General features: G+C 37.6%; 1 protein-coding gene across 3 annotated transcripts in view; it reads right to left on the bottom strand.

Annotated features, from left to right (window-relative positions):
- The window catches only part of ASPG (asparaginase), a 130,191-nt gene that overhangs the window by 91,985 nt on the left and 18,086 nt on the right, over positions 1 to 20,120 (bottom strand). For all 3 annotated transcript variants that reach the window (XM_074213218.1, XM_074213220.1, XM_074213219.1), the window contains exons 3-6: positions 12,444 to 12,555; positions 5,253 to 5,378; positions 4,835 to 4,918; positions 3,142 to 3,268 (exon numbers count right to left, since the gene is read on the bottom strand). In XM_074213218.1, coding sequence (XP_074069319.1) covers positions 3,142 to 3,268; positions 4,835 to 4,918; positions 5,253 to 5,378; positions 12,444 to 12,555 — 449 coding nt within the window. The remainder of the gene's footprint in view (positions 1 to 3,141; positions 3,269 to 4,834; positions 4,919 to 5,252; positions 5,379 to 12,443; positions 12,556 to 20,120) is intronic.

Here is a 20,120-nt window from a genome sequence, read left to right as displayed (position 1 = left end):
ATCTGCCTGTATGTGTGAATACATAATCAAAAAAAAAAAATGGCACAGTGGTAAAGATGCGTATCTTCTGCTCAACTGCAATTGGATAGATATTAACATTTCTCAAAGTCCTTGGGAAGCACAAAGGTAGATCAAGGATTTTACCTTTAAGATCCTGACTGTTATTTGACTATGACTTAGAGTCAATATCTTTCCTATCCTGGGTCTCAATATATTCAATCTGTATAATGAGATAACTATACCAGATATTTCTTCCAGGTTTTTTTGACTTTTTGATTCCAAGGCCTCTTCCAATTAAGTAGTAGTATAGTGGATTAAGTCCTAGTCTTGAAGACAACAAGATATGAGTTCAAATCCAGTCTCAAATACTTACTGTCTTTGTGACCCTGGGCAAGTCATCTAATACTGTTTGCCTCAGTTTCCTTATCTGAAAAATAAACTGGAGAAGGAAATGGCTAACCATTCCAGTATCTTTCCCAAGAAAACCCCAAACAGGTTCACAGTCAAGTATGATTGAAACAGAATTTTATTATGTACTAGGCACTAGGGTTACAAAGAGAAAAATAAAACAGTTCCCGACCTCAAGGCCTTTAGAATCCACCTGAGGGAGAGAATATGTACATATGAAATAGATTCAAGATAACTGTTTTTTGATGAGGAAAGACTTCAATGTAAAACTGGGTCATGAACTGAGCCATGAGGGAAGCTTCAAGGTACTGTAAAGAGGTAGATTTTAGAACAGAGGGAATTCCATACATGGAGATAACTATGAGATGGGAGATAAAGGACCAGGCAAGACAGTCACCTTGATGGAACAACAGTACGTGTGAAAGGAAGTAAAATTGAACAAGACTTGCAAATAGGATGGAACCAGGTCATAAAAGGCTTTAAATACCAAACAGAGAAATGTATATTTAATTCTATGGGTAATAAGAAACCACTGGAGTTTATTAAGTAGAAAAACAACCTAACCAGACCTGTACTTTAGGAAAATCATTCTGGTAGCTGAATGGAGAATGGATGAAACAAGCAGAGATCTGAGACAGAGACACTATTGAAATAAACCAGGTGAAAAGCAATGGCAACTTGATCTAGGGTAGTAGATCTAGGGTGTGTGTCAAAAGAGATATAAGAGGTCTTATAGAGATAGAAATGACCTAAGATTTGACAACTGATTCTGTAGAACCAATAAAAGTGAGAAGGAGAAGGAAGAGAAAGAAGAAAAAGAGGAAAGAAGGTGAAGAAGAGAAGATGAAGAAGAGAAGGAGGAGGAGAAAGAGGAGAACAACAAGAAGACAAAGAAGAAGAAAAGAAGTAGAAGGAGGAGGAGGAGGAAGAAGAAGAGGAGGAGGAGGAAAAAGGGTAAGAGAAGGGGAGAGGAGGAGGAAGAGCAGAAAAAATGATTGTTTTTGAATCTGACACCATTGCATTCATCTAAGAACAAAGTTCTTAGTTCAAAGACAGTGCCAATCTACATTAATAAAGGAGTTTCCTTACCTTCAAATAAATTCCCTATAACAATGAAAGTTCAAGTCCAGTCTCTCTTGGGTCCTCTTCCTAGAAAGATAACCATTCACCAGTCCTCCCTCAGGTCACCTTTAACAATGATACCCTCAGCTGAAGGGTCCAAAGGCTTGACTCGGAGTGCTAACACCTTTCCCAGGTCGGGAAACCATATGTCAGAGAGGGTTAAGGGTAGAGCAAGAATTAAGACTGCCTAAACCAAGTAATTTCCAGTTGGCCCAAATGTCCTATCACTGAAAGTTATCAAGCAAAGACTGGCTAACTATTCATTGGAGAAGATTCTGTCTCAGCTCCAGGTTAGGGAGGAAAGAAACAATCATCTATTAAGCACCTATTAGACATATTTAAAAATATCTCATTTAATCCTCACAAAAATCATGAGAGACAGATGCTATTATCATCCCCATTTTATAGTTAAGGAAACTAAGCAAGATAAAGTGACCTGCCCAGGATCACACAATTAGTAAATGTCTAAGGTTTTAATTCAAACGTCAAATCTGCCTGATCTGACCAAGGTCTATATCTACCTTGTTGCCTAGATTAGATTAGAAAACTCGAGGACCCATCCAATTCTAATAATTAATTAATTACTAATAATTAAATTACTTTGATTCAGAGCTGGGGGATGGGGTGGGGATTTGTAAAGTCAGACCAGATCTATAAGGTAAAATTTCTTAACAATAATACCCTATAGGTCTTCAATTTTAAAGTGATTTCTTCCCAATGGCCCTGCAAGAAAGGTAGTGCAATTCCCACTTTATGATTGGAAAATCAAGGCTCAAGTAATGTGATTTGCACAGGATCTCACAGCTAATAAGGTTTGGAGCTGAGATTCAAAGCCAGGTCCCATCACAACAGGTCTAGTGCTCATCCCTTCACACCATCCATCCAGTAATTCCTAGCTATCATGGCTGTTCAGAAGAAGGATGGGTTCTCTATTACCAATTTCCCTGTTACCAGATGCTGGATGACCACTAATCTGCTTCCATTACTAACAAGTTCCCTGTTGCTAGATGTCAGGTGACCATTGGTTGGGACAGAATAAGAGATTTCTGACAAAATTCCATCCCTAGACTAAGGTTCGGAAATTCATTGATTCATTCCAAATAACCCTCTGATACCTCCAAACACAAAAGTAAATTGCTCCTAAGCTTACATACAAAATTAGATTCAGATTCTTATATAATAAACAATTTTCTCCTGGTCCTCTGACTTATCAAGGCATATTGTCAAGGAGGGAGAAACAGCTCCCTCCAAGACTGAGTCTGGCTATGAGAGAAAGTTGGCAGCATAGGACAGGGGAAGAGACATTGAATAAGAAGCTAGAAAACATGTTTTTGGTTGAGCTCCTATATTCCTGCTTACTGCCAATGTGACTTTAGACATAGGGATTTGTGTCTTGGGACCTGTTTCCTGGGGGGGAATGGAATACTTGACCTCTAACTAAGATCATTTCCAGTTCTCAATTCTATAATCTTATAAGAAGACCCAGGCCTTTCCTTCCCTTGTCCAAAGGAACAGAGGATAAATGGGGAAGCTAGGCAATTTCTCATCAGTCACTGGGCATGGGAAATGTGGGTGAGGCCACAGCTTTCCCTCCATGTGCTACTTTCTCACTTGTGATATCAGCACCAACAATGGCAAGTGGAGGCAGGTTGGGTGAACAGAAGGCTGCAAACCGTTGAGAATCCACCTTTGTTACCCGGTTGCCCCGGTATAGCTGGTTTTGAAAGAAGAGGCAGACCTGTAAGAGAAATAGGAGCTCAGTGCAAACTCAGCAGGTGCAGGGAGGAGGGGGAGATGAATTAAGGATAATCCAGGGGGCCCAAGCCCTAACCCCACCAAATCATAGCCTCCTATTCTGACTGTAAAAGAGGAAATGGAAGCAGAGAGAAGCAGACTTCTTTCCAAAGGAGGGCCAATCATGAGAACAGGTTGAATCTAAGGGTTTGAACCCAGACTGAATATCTTCTACTATGAAATCTTTTTAGTCTGATACTCAGAAGAAGAAAAAAACAAGTTATGGGATAGATAGGGTATGATCAAGACAGATAACCTCCTTGATGCTCATCAACTGAGGAACAGTTGAACAAATACAGTATGTGATTGTGATGGAATACTGTTAAAGAGGTTGCATTCAGGAAAACCAGGAAAGACTTACATGAACTGATGCAAAATGAAATGAGCAACACCAGAACATTATAAATAGTCCCACAATGATCTAAGATAATTCTAAAGGACTCATGATGAAAAATGTTATCCACCTCCAGAGAAAGAACTGTTGGAGTCTGAATACAGATTGAAGCATATTTTCTTTAACTTTATTATTAGGAGGTTGTCCACATTTTCTTTCATAACATGAATAACATGGAAATGTTTTATGTGACTGTACATTTATAATCTATATCAAATTGCTAATCTTCTCAGGGAAGCAAGAAAAATTTAAAAACAAATGTTAAAAATTTTTGATAATATGTAATTGAGAACAAACAAAATAACAACTAAATGTTTAAAAAAAAAACAGAAAATCCTTCAATAGAAGTATCCTTGATTTTAGAAGTTGAAAAGACCTTGAAATCAATTTGTCCAACCTCTTCATTTTACAGACTTCAGAGATAGTCTAGCAGAACAACCTTCTTATTTTTCATATTTGAAAACTGAGACCCAGAGAGATTTCAGGGACCTGAACCTCAAATTTCTAATTCCATATCACCCTCTTTCTATTAAACCACACTGCCCAATTCTGAGATCAGGGCTGTCTTCCATTTCATTGGATTCTATGATCTGCTTTATTAAAAGATATTGAGAAAGAGTGAAGAGAGTCTCTGGAAGAAAGAACCTCCTAGAAAGAAGATCACTTGCTGTCTAGTAAGAGAGTCTGTTTGCCCAAAGCAGCATTATGTAGTACAAAGAACACTGCTTTGTCATCTCCTACCTGACAAGGACTTAGGAAAGTCATTCCCTTCTCTGGACTTTAGCTTTTCTATCTATAAAATAGATGACATAGACAATGTTATTATCCCCATGACATAGATAATATCATTACCCCCAATTTACAGATGAGGAAGCTGAGGCTGACATAAGTTAAATGACTTGCCTAAGGTCCAAAGCAAGATTTTAAACTAGGTCATTCTGATTCTAAGTCTAACACTCTGAGCTATTTGCTATAATAATTTTTATTCTGATCCTATGTATACTTGATGCCTCAGTGATTCAGTTGGGACCAGGAAGGGGTAAAGTTCTTTTGATATGACTCCTTTCACAAGGGCAAACAAATTCCTAGCATAATGAAATAAAAAGAAGTCCACACCTCTGGAATCACATACTGTCCAGCCATGAGCAGGCCACCAAGCAGATTCTCCCGGCCATCATTCCAAAGAGTATGGATAGGGACCTAGAAAAGAAAGATGTTGGAGATGGAAAATGGCATCTCTTCTTTTCTTCATTTATATAATAGGCATTGCCCTGCTCCCATTTCAGGTATCATTACTTGTGGTTGCTCCCTATCCCTACTACCCTCTGTCACTCCCCTTAGTCACTCGAGAAAGACTGAACAGAGGGCCCAGTGAGTGTCTTTGAGGACTCCTGGACCAATTGGGATAAGACCTTCACTGAAGGCAGTGAAAGGAGGAATATTTTATACCAGACCCAGGTCAGGCAGCGATGACTACAGCAGCCTTTTCCCTCCCTTTCCCCTTTGTCCTAAGCAGGGATCTGAGGTTCATTACCTGAGCGCCTGTGAGGATGACAGTTTTCTGAAGGTTCCCTAGAACGAAGGAGAGCATGGAGGAGGCAAAAGCCATGGTGTCTGTGCCGTGGATAATTACAAAGCCAAAATACTGCTCATAATTCCTCTGGGGGAAGGGGGGAATAGGAGGGGGGGAAAGATAACCTCAGTCAAACAAACATGGCAAAGCCAAATCCTCTACAAATCACCATCCCATAGTTATTGTTCCCCATAATCACTGCCTTCCCTCTACCGTGACTGTTCTCAACAATCCCTATCCTGAGGTTGCTTGGTCTCCACAGTCATCTTGCCTTATGGTAAATCCTCAGAATCACTGATTCCTCAGTCATTCCAAAGATAGCAGAGTCCCACCCTAACCCAACCACTAACTCTGCCTCCAACCTAGCCCCTGAAACCACCATCTAGGGGAGCAGCTTCTGTGGAGAAAGGACCTAGCAACTTTTTCTGTAGGTGATGCAAGCCTTATATACTAGAACACCACAGATACCATAGACCAGGACTGTTTAAAATGTGGCTATGGGCTGTATGTAGCCCACAGGCTGATTTTATATGGCCACCTGTGGGTTTACCAAATGCTTTAGTAAATTAAGACAAGTTACCACAAAGCTCTCACTAAAATGGCAAACCAAAATATATTATCTACTGTTTCAATAAAAAATTTTAAAAGTAGAGTATCATATAGACTCAGAAAAACAGTTCTCACCACCAAAGTCCTTGCCATTGTCAAGTGGCTCAACAAATCAGAAATGGATAGTTTTAATCAGTGGGATGATACAAGAAAAGATTCATTATCATCTGTTCTACTGGGCACCCTAAGGACCATGGAGTTATTTCCATAGTTTCCTCTATATATTGTTATGCATTATTAAAAGAATAACTTCCTTGGGCAATTTGGAATTTTGTCCAAAGTGCTATAAAATTGGGCATACCCATTGATGCAACAAAAACCCTACTAGATCTGTATTCCAAAGAAATCAAAAAAGGGAAAATGCCGATTTGCACAAAAATATTTATATTAGCTCTTTTTGTGGTAGAAAAGAATTAGAAATTGAGGAGATATTCATCTATTGGGGAATGACTGAATAAGTTATGGTATATGATGTGATGGAATACTATTGTGTTATAAGCACAGCAGGATAGATTCAGAAAAACCTAAAAAGATTTAATGAACTAAAGCAAAATGAAATGAGCAGAACCAGGAAAACATTGTACACAACAATATTGCACAGTGATTAACTGTGAATGATTTAAATATTCTCAGCAATATTATACAAGACAATTCCAAAGAACTTTTTGTTGAAAAATGCTATCCACCTCCAGAGAAAGAACTGATAGAATCTAAATGTAGATCAAAGTCTACTTTTTTTCATTTTTTTGGTTTGTATTTTCTTTTACAATATGACTAATATGGAAATATATTTTGCATGACTAAACACATATAGCCCATATCAAATTATGTTTGAAGAAGTGGAGAGAGGAAGGAGGAAAGGGAAGAATTTGGAACTCAAAAATTTTTAAATGAATGTTAAAAATTATTTTACATGTATTTGGAAAAAAATAAAATATTATTTTAAAAAATCTTCTTGAGAACAGGGACTGTCCTGTTTTTTCTACATAGTAAGTACTTTAGAAATATTTTTTTTCATTCATTCATTGCAAGATCATTATCTTCCTATCACTGCCTCCCATGGACATCCCTCCTATAGTCATTCCTGAAGGTTATTCTCCACCATCACTGTTCCCCACCTTGATCATAGATTAAATGAAACTCAGACTTTAGAGGGATTTCTGAGATAATTACCTAAACCCAAAGAATGATCACTTCCTCCTTCCACTTGAAAACTTCCAGAGATAAGAAGCTCACTGTCTCCTAAGGAAGCCCATTTCACTTTGGAGCAGCCTTAGTTATTTGGAAACTTTTCCCTATACAACAGAACTAAAAATCTGCCTTTCTGCAGGTCCCATCCATTCTTACAGGGCTTCATAATCACAGTTCTCAAAACCACCACCAATAACACATTGGAGTACTGATGACTGACACAGCAGCTACTTTTGAAATTTAACTTTAGAGAGAACTTCAAAACCAGGTATCAGGGAATCAAGGAATTGACCTTGAACTGCATCAAGTTAATCTAAGTTCAACATTCAGTGGGCATTGTCTTCCTGATCCATAGATAACAGAATGAGAAACTCTACTTTTTGGGGAGTATTTTTGTATTCTTCTCTCTCTCTCTCTCTCTCTCTCTCTCTCTCTCTCTCTCTCTCTCCACACACACACACACACACACACACACACACACACACATACTGTGCATATATATGTATATATACATATATATATGTTCTGTCCCTAGTTAGAATATCTCTGCCTTTTTCTCTCTGCTCAGCCATATGTGCAGCCTGTAGGGCCCAGTTCAGGTCCCAACTACTCTACAGAGCGTCTCTGGTCCACCCCAGCCCATATTGTATGAAACTTTCATTAGTCATATTTCAATCACTGAAATGACATCTGTTGATTTATCTCTTTAACTTTTTATATCTGTTTTATCTCCCCAACTTGCTCCCTAAGGGTAGTGACTGAGTCCTTTTGTAATATATCTGCCTAGAACAGGTACATAGGACACAGGGAAGATATATTCAGTAAAAAATGATTGAATGAATTAGTGAATCAAATAGAATTTTATCAGTGTGATTGGTTGTACACAGACAGATCAACAACATTAGAGCTAGAAGAACCCTCAAAACATAGAACATAGAATGTCAAATGTGAAATGGACCTTAGAACATAGAAGATAGAATGTCAGCCTCAGAAATGATCTTAGAACATGAAATACAATCATAATCAAAAAGCTAATGTGCTCTTGGTCAGCATTAAGAGCAGTAGAGCTTCTAGAAATAGAATGAGGGGCGGCTAGGTGGTGCAGTGGATAGAGCAGCAGCCCTGGAGTCAGGAGTACCTGAGTTCAAATCTGGACTCAGACACATCATAATTACCTAGCTGTGTGACCTTGGGCAAGCCACTTAACCCCATTTGCCTTGCAAAAAAAAAAAAAAAAAAACTTAAAAACATAGAAATAGAATGAGAGTTCCCTCTATTCTCTTAAGTCATTCATGGTTTCAGAAAGACTTTGCCAAGCTAGACAGTGCCCACAGGAGGGCATCCAAGAGTCCAGTCCTAGCCTGGGAGTCTATCACATAAGAGTCTGATAAAGGAAGTAGGGGTGTTTAGCTTGCAAAGAGAAAGTTCAGTAGGGGACAGGACAGTTTCAAGTATCTGAAGTTCTGGCTTGTGGAGGGGGGACTGTTCCATCTGGCCCAGAGAGCAGGACCAGGAGTAACGAGTGGAAATCAGAGAAAAATCTAGGCTCTATCAAGGGAAACTTCCTGATGAGAAAGATTTCCAAAAGTGGAACAGAAATAGTGAGTGCCTCCCCTAGGTCCTGAAACAGACGTTGGATGACCAACTGCCAGGTAAATTATAGAGGGAATTCCTTTCATGTAAGGGTTGTTCAACTCTCAAACTGGATGATTCTAAGTAAGTGTGGAAATCTGTACAGGGTTCTAGGGCAGGGGGCTGGACTAGCAAAGAAAAGAAAATGAGTAACATCCTAGCATAGGATATTGACTATGAATGGTCCTGACCTGGCTGGGAGAGCTGACTGGTCCAGATCAGCCCGAGAGCTCTGTTCTGGCTACTGAGGCCTCCCTGTCTAATAATATTTCCATGAAATCTGTTTCTGCAGAGAGTTTTTCCCGCTGGCAGCCCCTAAGGTATAGACAACCACTAAAGCAGAAGCGAGAGGCTGGCAAAGATGCTGATGGTAAAAGCCTACTGGGTAGCAAGAGGAGGGTGAGGGCCCCCCTCTTGTGGCTGAATGCTACATTGCATGATGAAAATGAAAACCAGCAGTTTGCTTATTTTCCCAGACTTTTGAAAGGAAAAAATTTGTGACTCCCAGAACCTTAGGAGTTGGAAGCAGTCTCAAAGGTCATACAATCCATTTCATAACTAGCAAAGAATCCATCCTACCACACTGCTGACAAGTGATCATCCAACTTCCACTTAATATCTCATGAGATTAATTAAGGGCAGCCAGGTGATATGGTGGATAAAGCACTGGTTCTAGAGTAAGGAGGAGTTGAGTTCAAATATGACCTCAGGCATTTGACACTTATTAACTGAGTGACCTTGGGCAAGTCACTTAATACTGACTGCCATGAAATCTGGCCATCTCCAGTCATCCTGATTCATTTCTGGCTCCTGGGCCCAGATGGCTCTGGAGGAGAAAGTGAGGCTGGTGACTTAGCACAGCACCACACCCCCAAATCCAATTCATGTGCTTGTCATGGTTTCACCTCTCTGATGTGATCCTTCAGGAATGAAGGATAATCAGGGTGGCTAGGTGGCGCAGTGGATAGAGCACCAGCCCTGGAGTCAGGAGTACCTGAGTTCAAATTCAGCCTCAGACACTTAATAATTACCTAGCTGTGTGGCCTTGGGCAAGCCACTTAACCCCATTGCCTGGAAAAAACTAAAAAAAAATGAAGGATAATCAGCAACAATATCAAGAAATTTTTTCCAACATCAAGTCAAAAACTTGTCTCCCTGTATACCTTCTTCCTATTACTTGTTTAGTCTTCTGTTTAGTTCCCTGAAACCAAGAAACATAAATTTAATGTTTCTTACAGTTGGTTAAAATACTTCAAGACTACTATAGCAACTGTGATTTCCTACTTCTTTTTGTCAGCTAAAATTTCTCCATTTCCTTCAAGCTATAGTCCCTTCAATGTCATGATCTCCAGGTTCCTTCCCATTCAAGATATAGGATTGTAAAATTTCCAGATAAAAGAGACTGCAAAGATCATCTAGTTCAGTCACAGAAAGTCAGAACTGAACAGGTTCCAATACTCTTATTTTACAGATAGAAAAACTATGTCCCAGAGAGGGGCATACAGGTAATAAAAATAGCAGATCCAGGATCTGAACTCTAGTCCATCTATTACATATTCATGGCCAAAATAAAAATCCCTTCCTCTGCCAAGGGATAGAAATGTCCTGAATTCTCTTCAGGGACCTGTTTATCAACACAGTGTTAATAACTACAAAGGAGTTAGCTCCCACAGTCATTTTTTTCAATACAAACCAAACAAAGCTTGTACCTAGGAACTTGCATAGATGCTAAGATCAACAAATATCTGCAGAATAGTTGAACATTACAAATGACCTTGCATCAACAGTCTCATTTAATCTTCACAGTTCTGTGAGGAAGGAAATGCAAAGATTATTACCTCCATTTTACAAATGGAGAAACTAAGGAAGAGACTTGTTTAAGATCACAGAACTAATCGGTGAGTGTACCAGGAATTAAATACTGTACACTTTCCACTATGCCACACCAACTAATCCATAGGTTACCTTTATAGTTAAAACAGAGATGCAAAGGAGATACAAAGCCAGAACAAATGATTAGTCTCTTTTCTCAGACTGCAGAGTGAGTATTGACTCCTGCTCTCTTCAATCCCACACCTGACAGCCCAATATCATAAATGTGTGTCCTTGCTCATAGGAGGGATCACATACATGGATGGCTAGGGACAAACTCATGTATCACTGAGAGGAAAGATATCTCTTTCCCCTGAATTTTAGCCTAATTTCTTCCACTTTCAGTCTGTGATCCTTAACAAGTCATTTTCTCTGTCCTTCAGTATTCTTATCTTTAAAATAATCCCTGTTTTCTATTGTGCTATTAGAAACCAGGAGGGATGGGAATTCAAGGAAGCCCAGAAGGATTTGCATGAACTGATACTGAGCAAGATGAGCAGAACCAGAACATTGTACACCCTAACAGAAACATGGGGGTAATGATCAACCTTAATGGACTTGCTCATTCCATCAATGCAACAATCAGGTACAATTTTGGGATATCTGAGTTGGAAAATACTATCTGTATCCAAAGAAAGAATTGTGGAGTTTGAACAAAGACCAAAGACTATTACCTTTACTTTAAAAAAAAAAAATTATCTTATTATGTAATTTTTCTATCTCTTATACTTTTTCTTCCTTAAAGATATGATTTCTCGAGGCAGCTAGGTGGCATAGTGGATAAAGCACTGGCCTTGGAGTCAGGAGTACCTGGGTTCAAATCCAGTCTCAGACACTTAATAATTACCTAGCTGTGTGGCCTTGGGCAAGCCACTTAACCCCATTTGCCTTGCAAAAACCTAAAAAACAAACAAAACAAAAAAAAAACCACCACCAACAACAAGATATGATTTCTCTCTCATCACATTCAACTTAGATCAGTGTATACCATGGAAACTGCCTTCTGAGGGGGGTGAGGGGAAGGAAGAAAGATCAGGGGAAAATTGTAAAATTCAAAATAAATAAAATCTTTCTAAAAAAATAATCTGTTAAGGGGGCAGCTAGGTGGTGTAGTGGATAAAGCACCGGCCTTGGAGTCAGGAGTACCTGGGTTCAAATCCTGTCTCAGACACTTAATAATTAACTAGCTGTGTAGCCTTGGGCAAGCCACTTAACCCCATTTGCCTTGCCAAAAACCTAAAAAAAAAATAATAATCTGTTTTGTCAACCTCCCAGGGATCTCTAAAGCATTATTTTAAAAGTATTCAATGTCTACTGGTGATTGTACCTGCTACTGTGATAAATGGACCTATGTTAACCCAGAATATCTGTGCAGGGATCTGTCCTTGGTCCTGGATTATGCAGTATTTTTTATCAACCATTTGGACAAAGTCATAAATGATATGTTAACCTGGTCTTCTGAGAAACCAAGTAGGTAGGCAGAAACATCACTGCTGCTCCATGTAAAAAAATATCTGAGAGTTTCCATGGATTTAATGAGTCAGCAATATAACAGCAGGGGGAAAAAACTAATGTAAACAGATATTATATGAATGAAGATAATGTGATCAGAATAAGAATGGTGAAAGTCTCATAGGTAGAAAAAATGGAAGAGTTGCTGTAAGTGAAAGGAAAACCTTGTGTCACCAAACAAATCATAGATTTAGTCTTTCTCTTTCATTTTACAGATGAAGAACTGAGGTCCAATGGGGAAAAAATAACTTGCTTAAGCTGCAAATATAAGAGTTGGGATTTAAATCCATCATCTTCTGATTCCAATCCTGGAGTTTTTCCATTAAGCCATTTTACCTCAATGTCTTTTGCAATTTTAATCCACTCATTAATTGTCATGTCACTGGAGTCAAAAAGTGGGTCATATTCCAAGACAGTATAGAGAATCCGTTGGTTTTCGTTGGTGAGGCTATAGGAAGGAAAGTAACTGAGTTAAGTAAAAGTCAAACCTTGAAGAAATTTCTGGGATTAATTCCACCTCCCTCTTTTGCTTTTATTATCTTCCCTTCCCATATCTGAACTGTTAGTATTTTCACTAGTTACTATCTTACAGACTAATCTATTCATTTTTTTAATTTTATTAGTCTTTTGTCTTTTACATCATAATCATTTGCTAACATCACACACACACACACACACACACACACACACACACACACACACACACACACAGCCCATATGCCCTTTTTCTTTGCCTCCCTCTAGTAACAAAGGAAAACCATCTGACAGTGACCACATTTGAAAAATGCAATTGTTTGTGTGTTTGTTTCTACATCTATAAAAGGGTTAGATATTCTGTTTATAAGCATTTGAGCTCCAAGAGATAAACTCAGGATATGCAATCTGGGAGACCTGGGACTAGTTTTTTCAATTAGTATCTATGAAACTTCAGGCAAGTCCCTTCCACTTTCTTGAGGCTCAGTTTCCTCATCTTCTAAATAAAAGGGTTAGCCTAGGCAATCTTTAGTAAATGGATGGATCTTGTTCAACTTTAAATCTATGATTCTTTGTTCTAGAGTTATCAAGAGACTAAGAGACCACAGCAAAGTAGGAAAAGCAGGTGACACAGTGTATAGAGCCATGGACCTGGAGTCAGGAAGACCTAAATTCAAATTGTGCTTCAGACACAAGCTGTGTGACCCTGGGCAAATCACTTAACCTCTATTAGTCTCAGTTTTTATCTATAAAATGGAGAGAATAACAGCTCCCACCTCCAGAGATTGTTGTAAGGACAAAGTGAAATAATATTTGTAAAAGTGCTTAGCAAATCTTAAAGTGCTATGTTAATGCTAGCCATTGTTATTTAAAGGAGCTACTCTGGGCTCAGGAGTGAATTCATATCCTGCCTATGACAACCTTGGGCAAATCATTTTGCCTATTTGGGCCTCAGTTTCCTCCTCTTTAAAAATAAGGTAGGGGGGAGTGACTAGGTGTAGCAGTGGATGGGGCATTGGCCTTGGATTCAAGTCTGACCTCAGACATTTAATGATTGCCTAGCTGTGTAACCTTGAACAAGTCACTTGGCCCTATTGCCTTGTTAAAAAAAATAATAAGGTAAGGGGGAGTAGGAATGGACAATCTCTGAGATTTCTCCCAGCTCTGGTTCATAAGTGTAGTCCAATTCTATCATTTCACAGATAAGGAAAACTTACCTAGGTTTTAGGTGATTTGCCCAAGGTTATATATATATATATATATGGAGTAAATGGCAGAGCTGGGATTTGATCTCTGACTTTCAAACCTTTCTTAACATGGCACTATGTGATTTGTTTAAAAGCAGCAGCTTAAAAGTTTTCCAAAAGGGACTCAGAAAGAGAGATAGGGAGAAGGAGGTGGGGAGTAGCCTTTGACTGTCATTTCTCAGAGTCACCTTCCCAATAACCTCCTGCTAAGAGAGGAGGAGGGAAGGCACACAATTAGCCAGGAGATTATTATGGAGGGAGGATGTCTTGTCAAAATGCTCTCTCCTCCTCATGAGAAACTATCATAGATCAGGTCAGAAATAGTCCTCAGTTTAGAAACAGATATATACTTAAAGGAAGGTCAGAAGAAACCTCTGGGACCAGGTGGCTTTGAAGAAAGGAGATAAAGAAAAACCATGCAGGAAAAAAATTAAAAGAAGAGATTGTTACTGAGCTAAGGTTGTGTGTGTGTGTGTGTGTGTGTGTGTGTGTGTGTGTGTGTGTGTGTGTGTGTGTGTGTGTGTGTTTTATAACAGATGCTGAGTCAAAATGGCAAAAGCTAGGAGAGAGGAGAAGGGGACCAGCAATGATTTTTATTCAGTGGTTTCAACACACACACACACACACACACACACACAAACAGATGAACCTTCCCATCTTCACAAGCAAATTGCCCCTCCTTGTCTCTTCTTCTGGTTCTCTTATCTTATCTAGCATTCTCTTTCTTTTATCTTCAATTTCTCCCTATTTACCATTTCCTTTCCTGCTGCCTACAAACACAATTAAGACTTTAAGATCTTTAAAAATCTTCACCTGATCCTACCATCACAACAACTATCATATTGTGACTCTCTTCCCTTTCTCAACCAAATATCCTTAAAAATATGATCTATATTTGGTAGTTCCACTTCATCTCCTCTCACTCTTTTCTTAACCACTTCCTATCTAATTTCTATAAAGCTCTCCAAATTATCAAATAACTCTGAATGAACAAATCTAAGAGACTCAATCTCCAGCAGTTAATCTCCACCCATTCTTTTCCCCAGAAGCTTTAGGCCACCCAGAGAAGCCCATTGCCTCCTTCTTGCTTCTTTCCTACCCTTACTAGTCCAGTTCCATCTTAGGTTTATCCTCTTCCACAACTTGATTGCACATATACATACAGATGCAAGGGAAAGATGAAGAGAATTGTGAATGTAGAATTTGGGTGAAGATGTAAATTGATTCCCACCTACTCTTGAGATGTAAATTGACTAGAAGTAAAGAATTATGATTGTAACAAAAACAATGTAATCTCAAAGGCTGCTTGGGTGGAGGCCCCCCCATTGAGGTACCATTGATTCATTGTTTAATGTAAAATTTGTATCCTGATCTCCTTGGACTTTACCCTCTACCTAATTCCGGGTCCAGTAAGAGAAAGAGTTCACCTTTTGCCCTCTGGATGACAGACGAGACAGAAAAACCTGGGTTGGACCCCGGCTCAGAGCCACATGACCATGGCCCAGTAAACTGCTGGGCTATTCTCTCTCTCTCTCTCTCTCTCTCTCTCTCTCTCTCTCTCTCTCTCTCTCTCTCTCTCTCTCTCTCTCCCTCCCTCCCCCTAGCCCTTCCTATGTCTTGTAACCTTTTTAATAAATTTTTGTTTTATTTCTACCCTTGCTTTCACAAGTCTGAATAATGATTCCTCATAGGCAGAACCAAACTCAAGTAGCCAGCAGCTACGATACTACCTGTCCCACCTCTACCTTCCTAGTACCTTTGACATTTATCCCAAAACATCAGCCTTGAAGATGGTCAGAAATTTATCCCTAACTTCAGGTTAAGATGACAACATAAATCCCAGTCTTCTCTGACACATATACACGCCAGCAAAACAAAAATAATAATATAAATTAGCTTCCCCAGTCCAGAACTGCACAAAAGGAGGGCTAGAAACCAGCCAGAACTCAGAAGAGGTTTCAGATCAGTCATACATATATACTGGGATACCACTCTCAGTAAGTAGACCTAAATAAGAGTCAAGGAGATAATTTCAGGGGAAATAAAATTATCAAAAGAAATCACAAAAATAAAAAAAATTAAGGTTTAGGAGAAATACAGGTGGTAATGTCACAAATACAACAATAGTTTGATCACAAAGATTATAGGAATATTGGAAATTTTAAGCAAGAAAGAATAAGTGGAATTAAAGTGGAAATAAGAAATTCAGAGGAGATAATTGTTCAAGAAGTCAATAAATGAAAAATGCTCAAATCTATTAGTACCAGAGGTCAAAGTAAAGTCAGAATGAATACATCAATCACATAAGAAAGAAACCCCAAAGTGAAAGCTTCCAGTAACAGTCAAATTCTAGAACTTCAAAGTAAAAGAAAAATTATTGTAAGCATCTAAGAAGAAAAAGTTCAAGTACCAAGGAACTAGTCAGAATCAAACAAGAATATGTAAATATTGTAAAGATGAAAAAAAATCTGGGATACCTTATTCCAAAAGGAAAAAGATAAATTACAAACAAGAATAATTTATTCACCCAGAGAATCTGAATATAGTCCTAAAGTGGGGGGAGGAGGAGGAGGGAAATGAACCTTAAATAAAGGATTCTCAAGCATTCTTGATTTAAAAAAAAAATGTGCTGAGTAAAAACTTTAAAAAGTAAATACAAGTTTAAAAAAATCCTATAAAGTTCATCATAACTGAAGAACTACAAGAGGCTAAATTACTTTGAAAATGTTTGTCTTCGAATAGGAAAAGAGGTAACAGAGTTCCCCAATCTTTAGATGTCACAGATGAATAACTACCACAGTAACTGGATATACATTTTGTTGGTTTATTGGTTTTAAGAGGAGCAAAAGTGTGAGGAAGAAGAATATACTAGAAGAGAAATATGGTGGAAGAAAAGGAAAGAGCTTATTATTTTGCATAATTAGACTGAAAGAGAAGAGAATGAAGACATGGAAGAAGGTGTGGAAAATATGAAGGGGAAAAGAATGGATTAGAAAGTAGAATCCAACAATACATTTCTTACAAAAAACACATGAAACAAAAATACTGACATAGAATTAAAATAAAGATAGAGTAGAATGTATTAAGCTTCCAATTTAGAAAATAAGGAGTATTAGTTACAATTTCATTCAAAGAGTAAAAAAAAGTTTATAAGAGACAAGCAGGTAAACTATATTATATTTAATGGTACCACAGATAATGAAATAATATCAATGCTTAGTATATACGCACCAGTTGGCATAGCATCTAAGTACTTAAAGAAAAAGTTAACTTGTAAGGAGAAATGAGCAGAATAATGATAATTGCTGGAAAACTCAATATTTCCTCTGTAGAACTAGACTATCTTTTAAAAAAAGATTAATAAGAAAGAAGTTAAGGACCTGAACAGAATTTTAGAAAAGACAGATAAGACAAATCTCAGAGATTAATGAGTTGGAATAGAAATGATTAGATAAATTTCTCAGCTGTGCATGGTATTTTTATATCAAACCACCTATGCATTATAGCATTAAAAATTTCAAAAACAATTTTGGAAAAGCAAAAATATAACCCAAAGTTAACTGACTAACATAATAAAATTCATAATCAATAAAGGGAATTTGAAGAAAACAATGTTACTTAAAATGAAGACCAAGTAATTTAACATTAAAGAACTGTTGAGTCAAAAAACATACCAGAGAAATGCTAAGTAATTACATAAAATAAAATATCAAAAATTAAACAATATAAAACCTTGGTGATTCAGCCAAATCAGTCCTATTAGAAAAATTTATGTCTAAATACTTTGATCAACAAAAGAGAGAAATGGGTACATGAAACTTTTAAAAAAACATAGGAAAGCAATAAATCAACTGAACATAAAAATTCTGAAAATCAAAAAGATAAAATTGAAAATAAAAAAGCCAATTGAATGAATAATTATGTCAGTGTTTTAAAATAAAATTGATAAATTAGCTAATCTGATCCAAACAAGAGAGGAACACTAAATTGTCCATACAAAAAAATTGTTAAAGAGAATGCAAAACAAGTTTGATTTATTTTTAATTTACTTATTTAAAATTCTATTTTTAAATAACCCAATCTCAGAAAAAGAAATTATACATTGCCATAAAGAAATTCTAGCATGGCCCCAAAAAAGATTCAGAACTAGATAAATTTACAAGTGAATAGTATCAAACATCTAAAGAACAATCAATTCTAATATTATATTATTAGATTTATTTTAAAAAAAAAAGGAAAAGAAGAGACAAATATGGTCCTAATACCTAAACCAGGGAAACACAGAGAAAGAAAACCAAAGAACAATATCTTATGAACATGAAAATATCAAAAATAATGGCAAATAAGTCTAGCAATATATTAAAATTTATTCCCTATGGTCAAGTTGAATTAAGATCAGGAATGCAAAGTTAGTTCAATACTATGAAAATTAAAATTATAAGTGACAATATCAATAACAAAAGTAATTTTAAATTGAATTATTATATTTATAGATACAAAAAATTTACAAAATACAACTCTTTATATTTTAGAAAAATACTATAAAATATGGGAATAAATGGGCCTTTCTTTAGTCTGGTAAATAGTAACTATCTAAAAAACAACACTATTTAAGGTATAATGGAAAAGTACTAGAGATCTTTTATCAGAGGCAAAGCAAAGATATATATTATCTTTATAATCTATATTTTATATTTCTATATTCTAGGAATGTTAGCTATAGAAATGTCAGGAAATCATAATATATCCAGGACTATTTTCTCATCAAAAAAAAAAAAAACAGGGGATCATCCTTGCCTATTTCTTAGAATTTCTGTAAAAATGAAATAATGAAATAATGGTTTAAAAAGGGCTTTGGCAAAATTGGCCAGATGGAAAAAGAGATAAGAAAACTCCCTGAGGAAAACAAATCTTTCAGACAAAGAATAGAATTCAGGGAGATTGATGAATTTACGAGAAATCAGGACTCAATACTTCAAAACCAAAAAAATGAAGAATTAGAAGAAAATGTGAAACATCTCATTGCAAAAAACAACTGATATGGAAAACAGATTTAGGAAAGATAATCTAAAAATTATTGGAATACCTGAAAGTCATGATCAGGAAAAGAGCCTTGACATCATTTTCAAAGAATTACTACAGGAAAATTGCCCTGATATCCTAGAAGCAGAGGGCAAAATAGAAATGGAGAGAATCCACAGATCCCCCTGAGAAAGAGATCCCCCCAAAAAACCCCTAGGAATATTATAGCCAAGTTCCAGAACTCCCAAGTCAAAGAGAAAATATTACAAGCAGTCAGAAGGACACAGTTCAAATATTGTGGAGCTGCAGTCAGGATCACACAGGACTTAGCAGCAACTACATTGGAAGCCCATAGGGTTTGGAAGATAATATACCAGAAGGCAAAAGAGCTTAGAATGCAGCCAAGAATCAACTACCCAGCAAAACTGAATGTCCTCTTCCAGGGGGAAAAAGATGGACTTTCAATGAACCAGGGGAATTTCAAATGTTCCTGTTGGAATGGCCAGAGCTGAACAGAAGGTTTGATCTTCAAATACAGGACTCAGGTGAAGCATAGAAATTGGAGGAGAAGGGAAAAATATGAGGGACTTAATGATGAACTGCATGTATTCCTGCATAGAAAAATGACACTGATAATACTCATATGAACCTTCTCAGTTAATAGAGCTGGTAGAAGGAGCCTTTATAGTTGAAGCACAGGAGAAAGCTGAATTTGAAGATAAAAAATTTTTTTTCAATAGAAAAAAGGGAAATGTAATGGGAGAAGGAAAAAGGAGAGGGTGAATAGGCCAAGATATTTCATATAATAAGATTTTTCTTTATTACAATGAGCTATTGCAATGATATGGAAGGGGGGAAGGCAAGGGGGAATGAGGGAATCTTTGCCCTCATCAGAGGTGGCTAGGAGAGGAAACAGCAAATATACTCAATGGGGTATAGGCATCTGGAATAAGAAGGGGGGGGACAGGGGGAAGGGGGGGTGATATGAGTGATGGAGGAAAGGATGGACCATGCGGGGAGAGTGGTCAGATATAACACATTTTCTTTTTTACTTCTTGCAAGGGGCTGGGATTGGAAGGCCTGTCCGGGACCATAGGGCCAGGTGGATGCTGGGCCTAAGGGGTGGTATGGGGGCTCGGGGCCTCTTGGCCCCAGGGCCAGGGATCTGTCTGCTGTGCCACTCAGCCACCCTACAGCAGAGTCAGAGTGAAAGGAGAGAGAAAATATAGTCATGGTAGTGGAGAAATAAGAAAGGAGGGAGTTGCGATCA

Source organism: Macrotis lagotis, chromosome 1, assembly GCF_037893015.1.
Source record: "Macrotis lagotis isolate mMagLag1 chromosome 1, bilby.v1.9.chrom.fasta, whole genome shotgun sequence".
Classification (NCBI taxonomy): Eukaryota; Metazoa; Chordata; class Mammalia; order Peramelemorphia; family Peramelidae; genus Macrotis; species Macrotis lagotis.
This window is presented reverse-complemented; position numbering and strand designations above follow the sequence as displayed.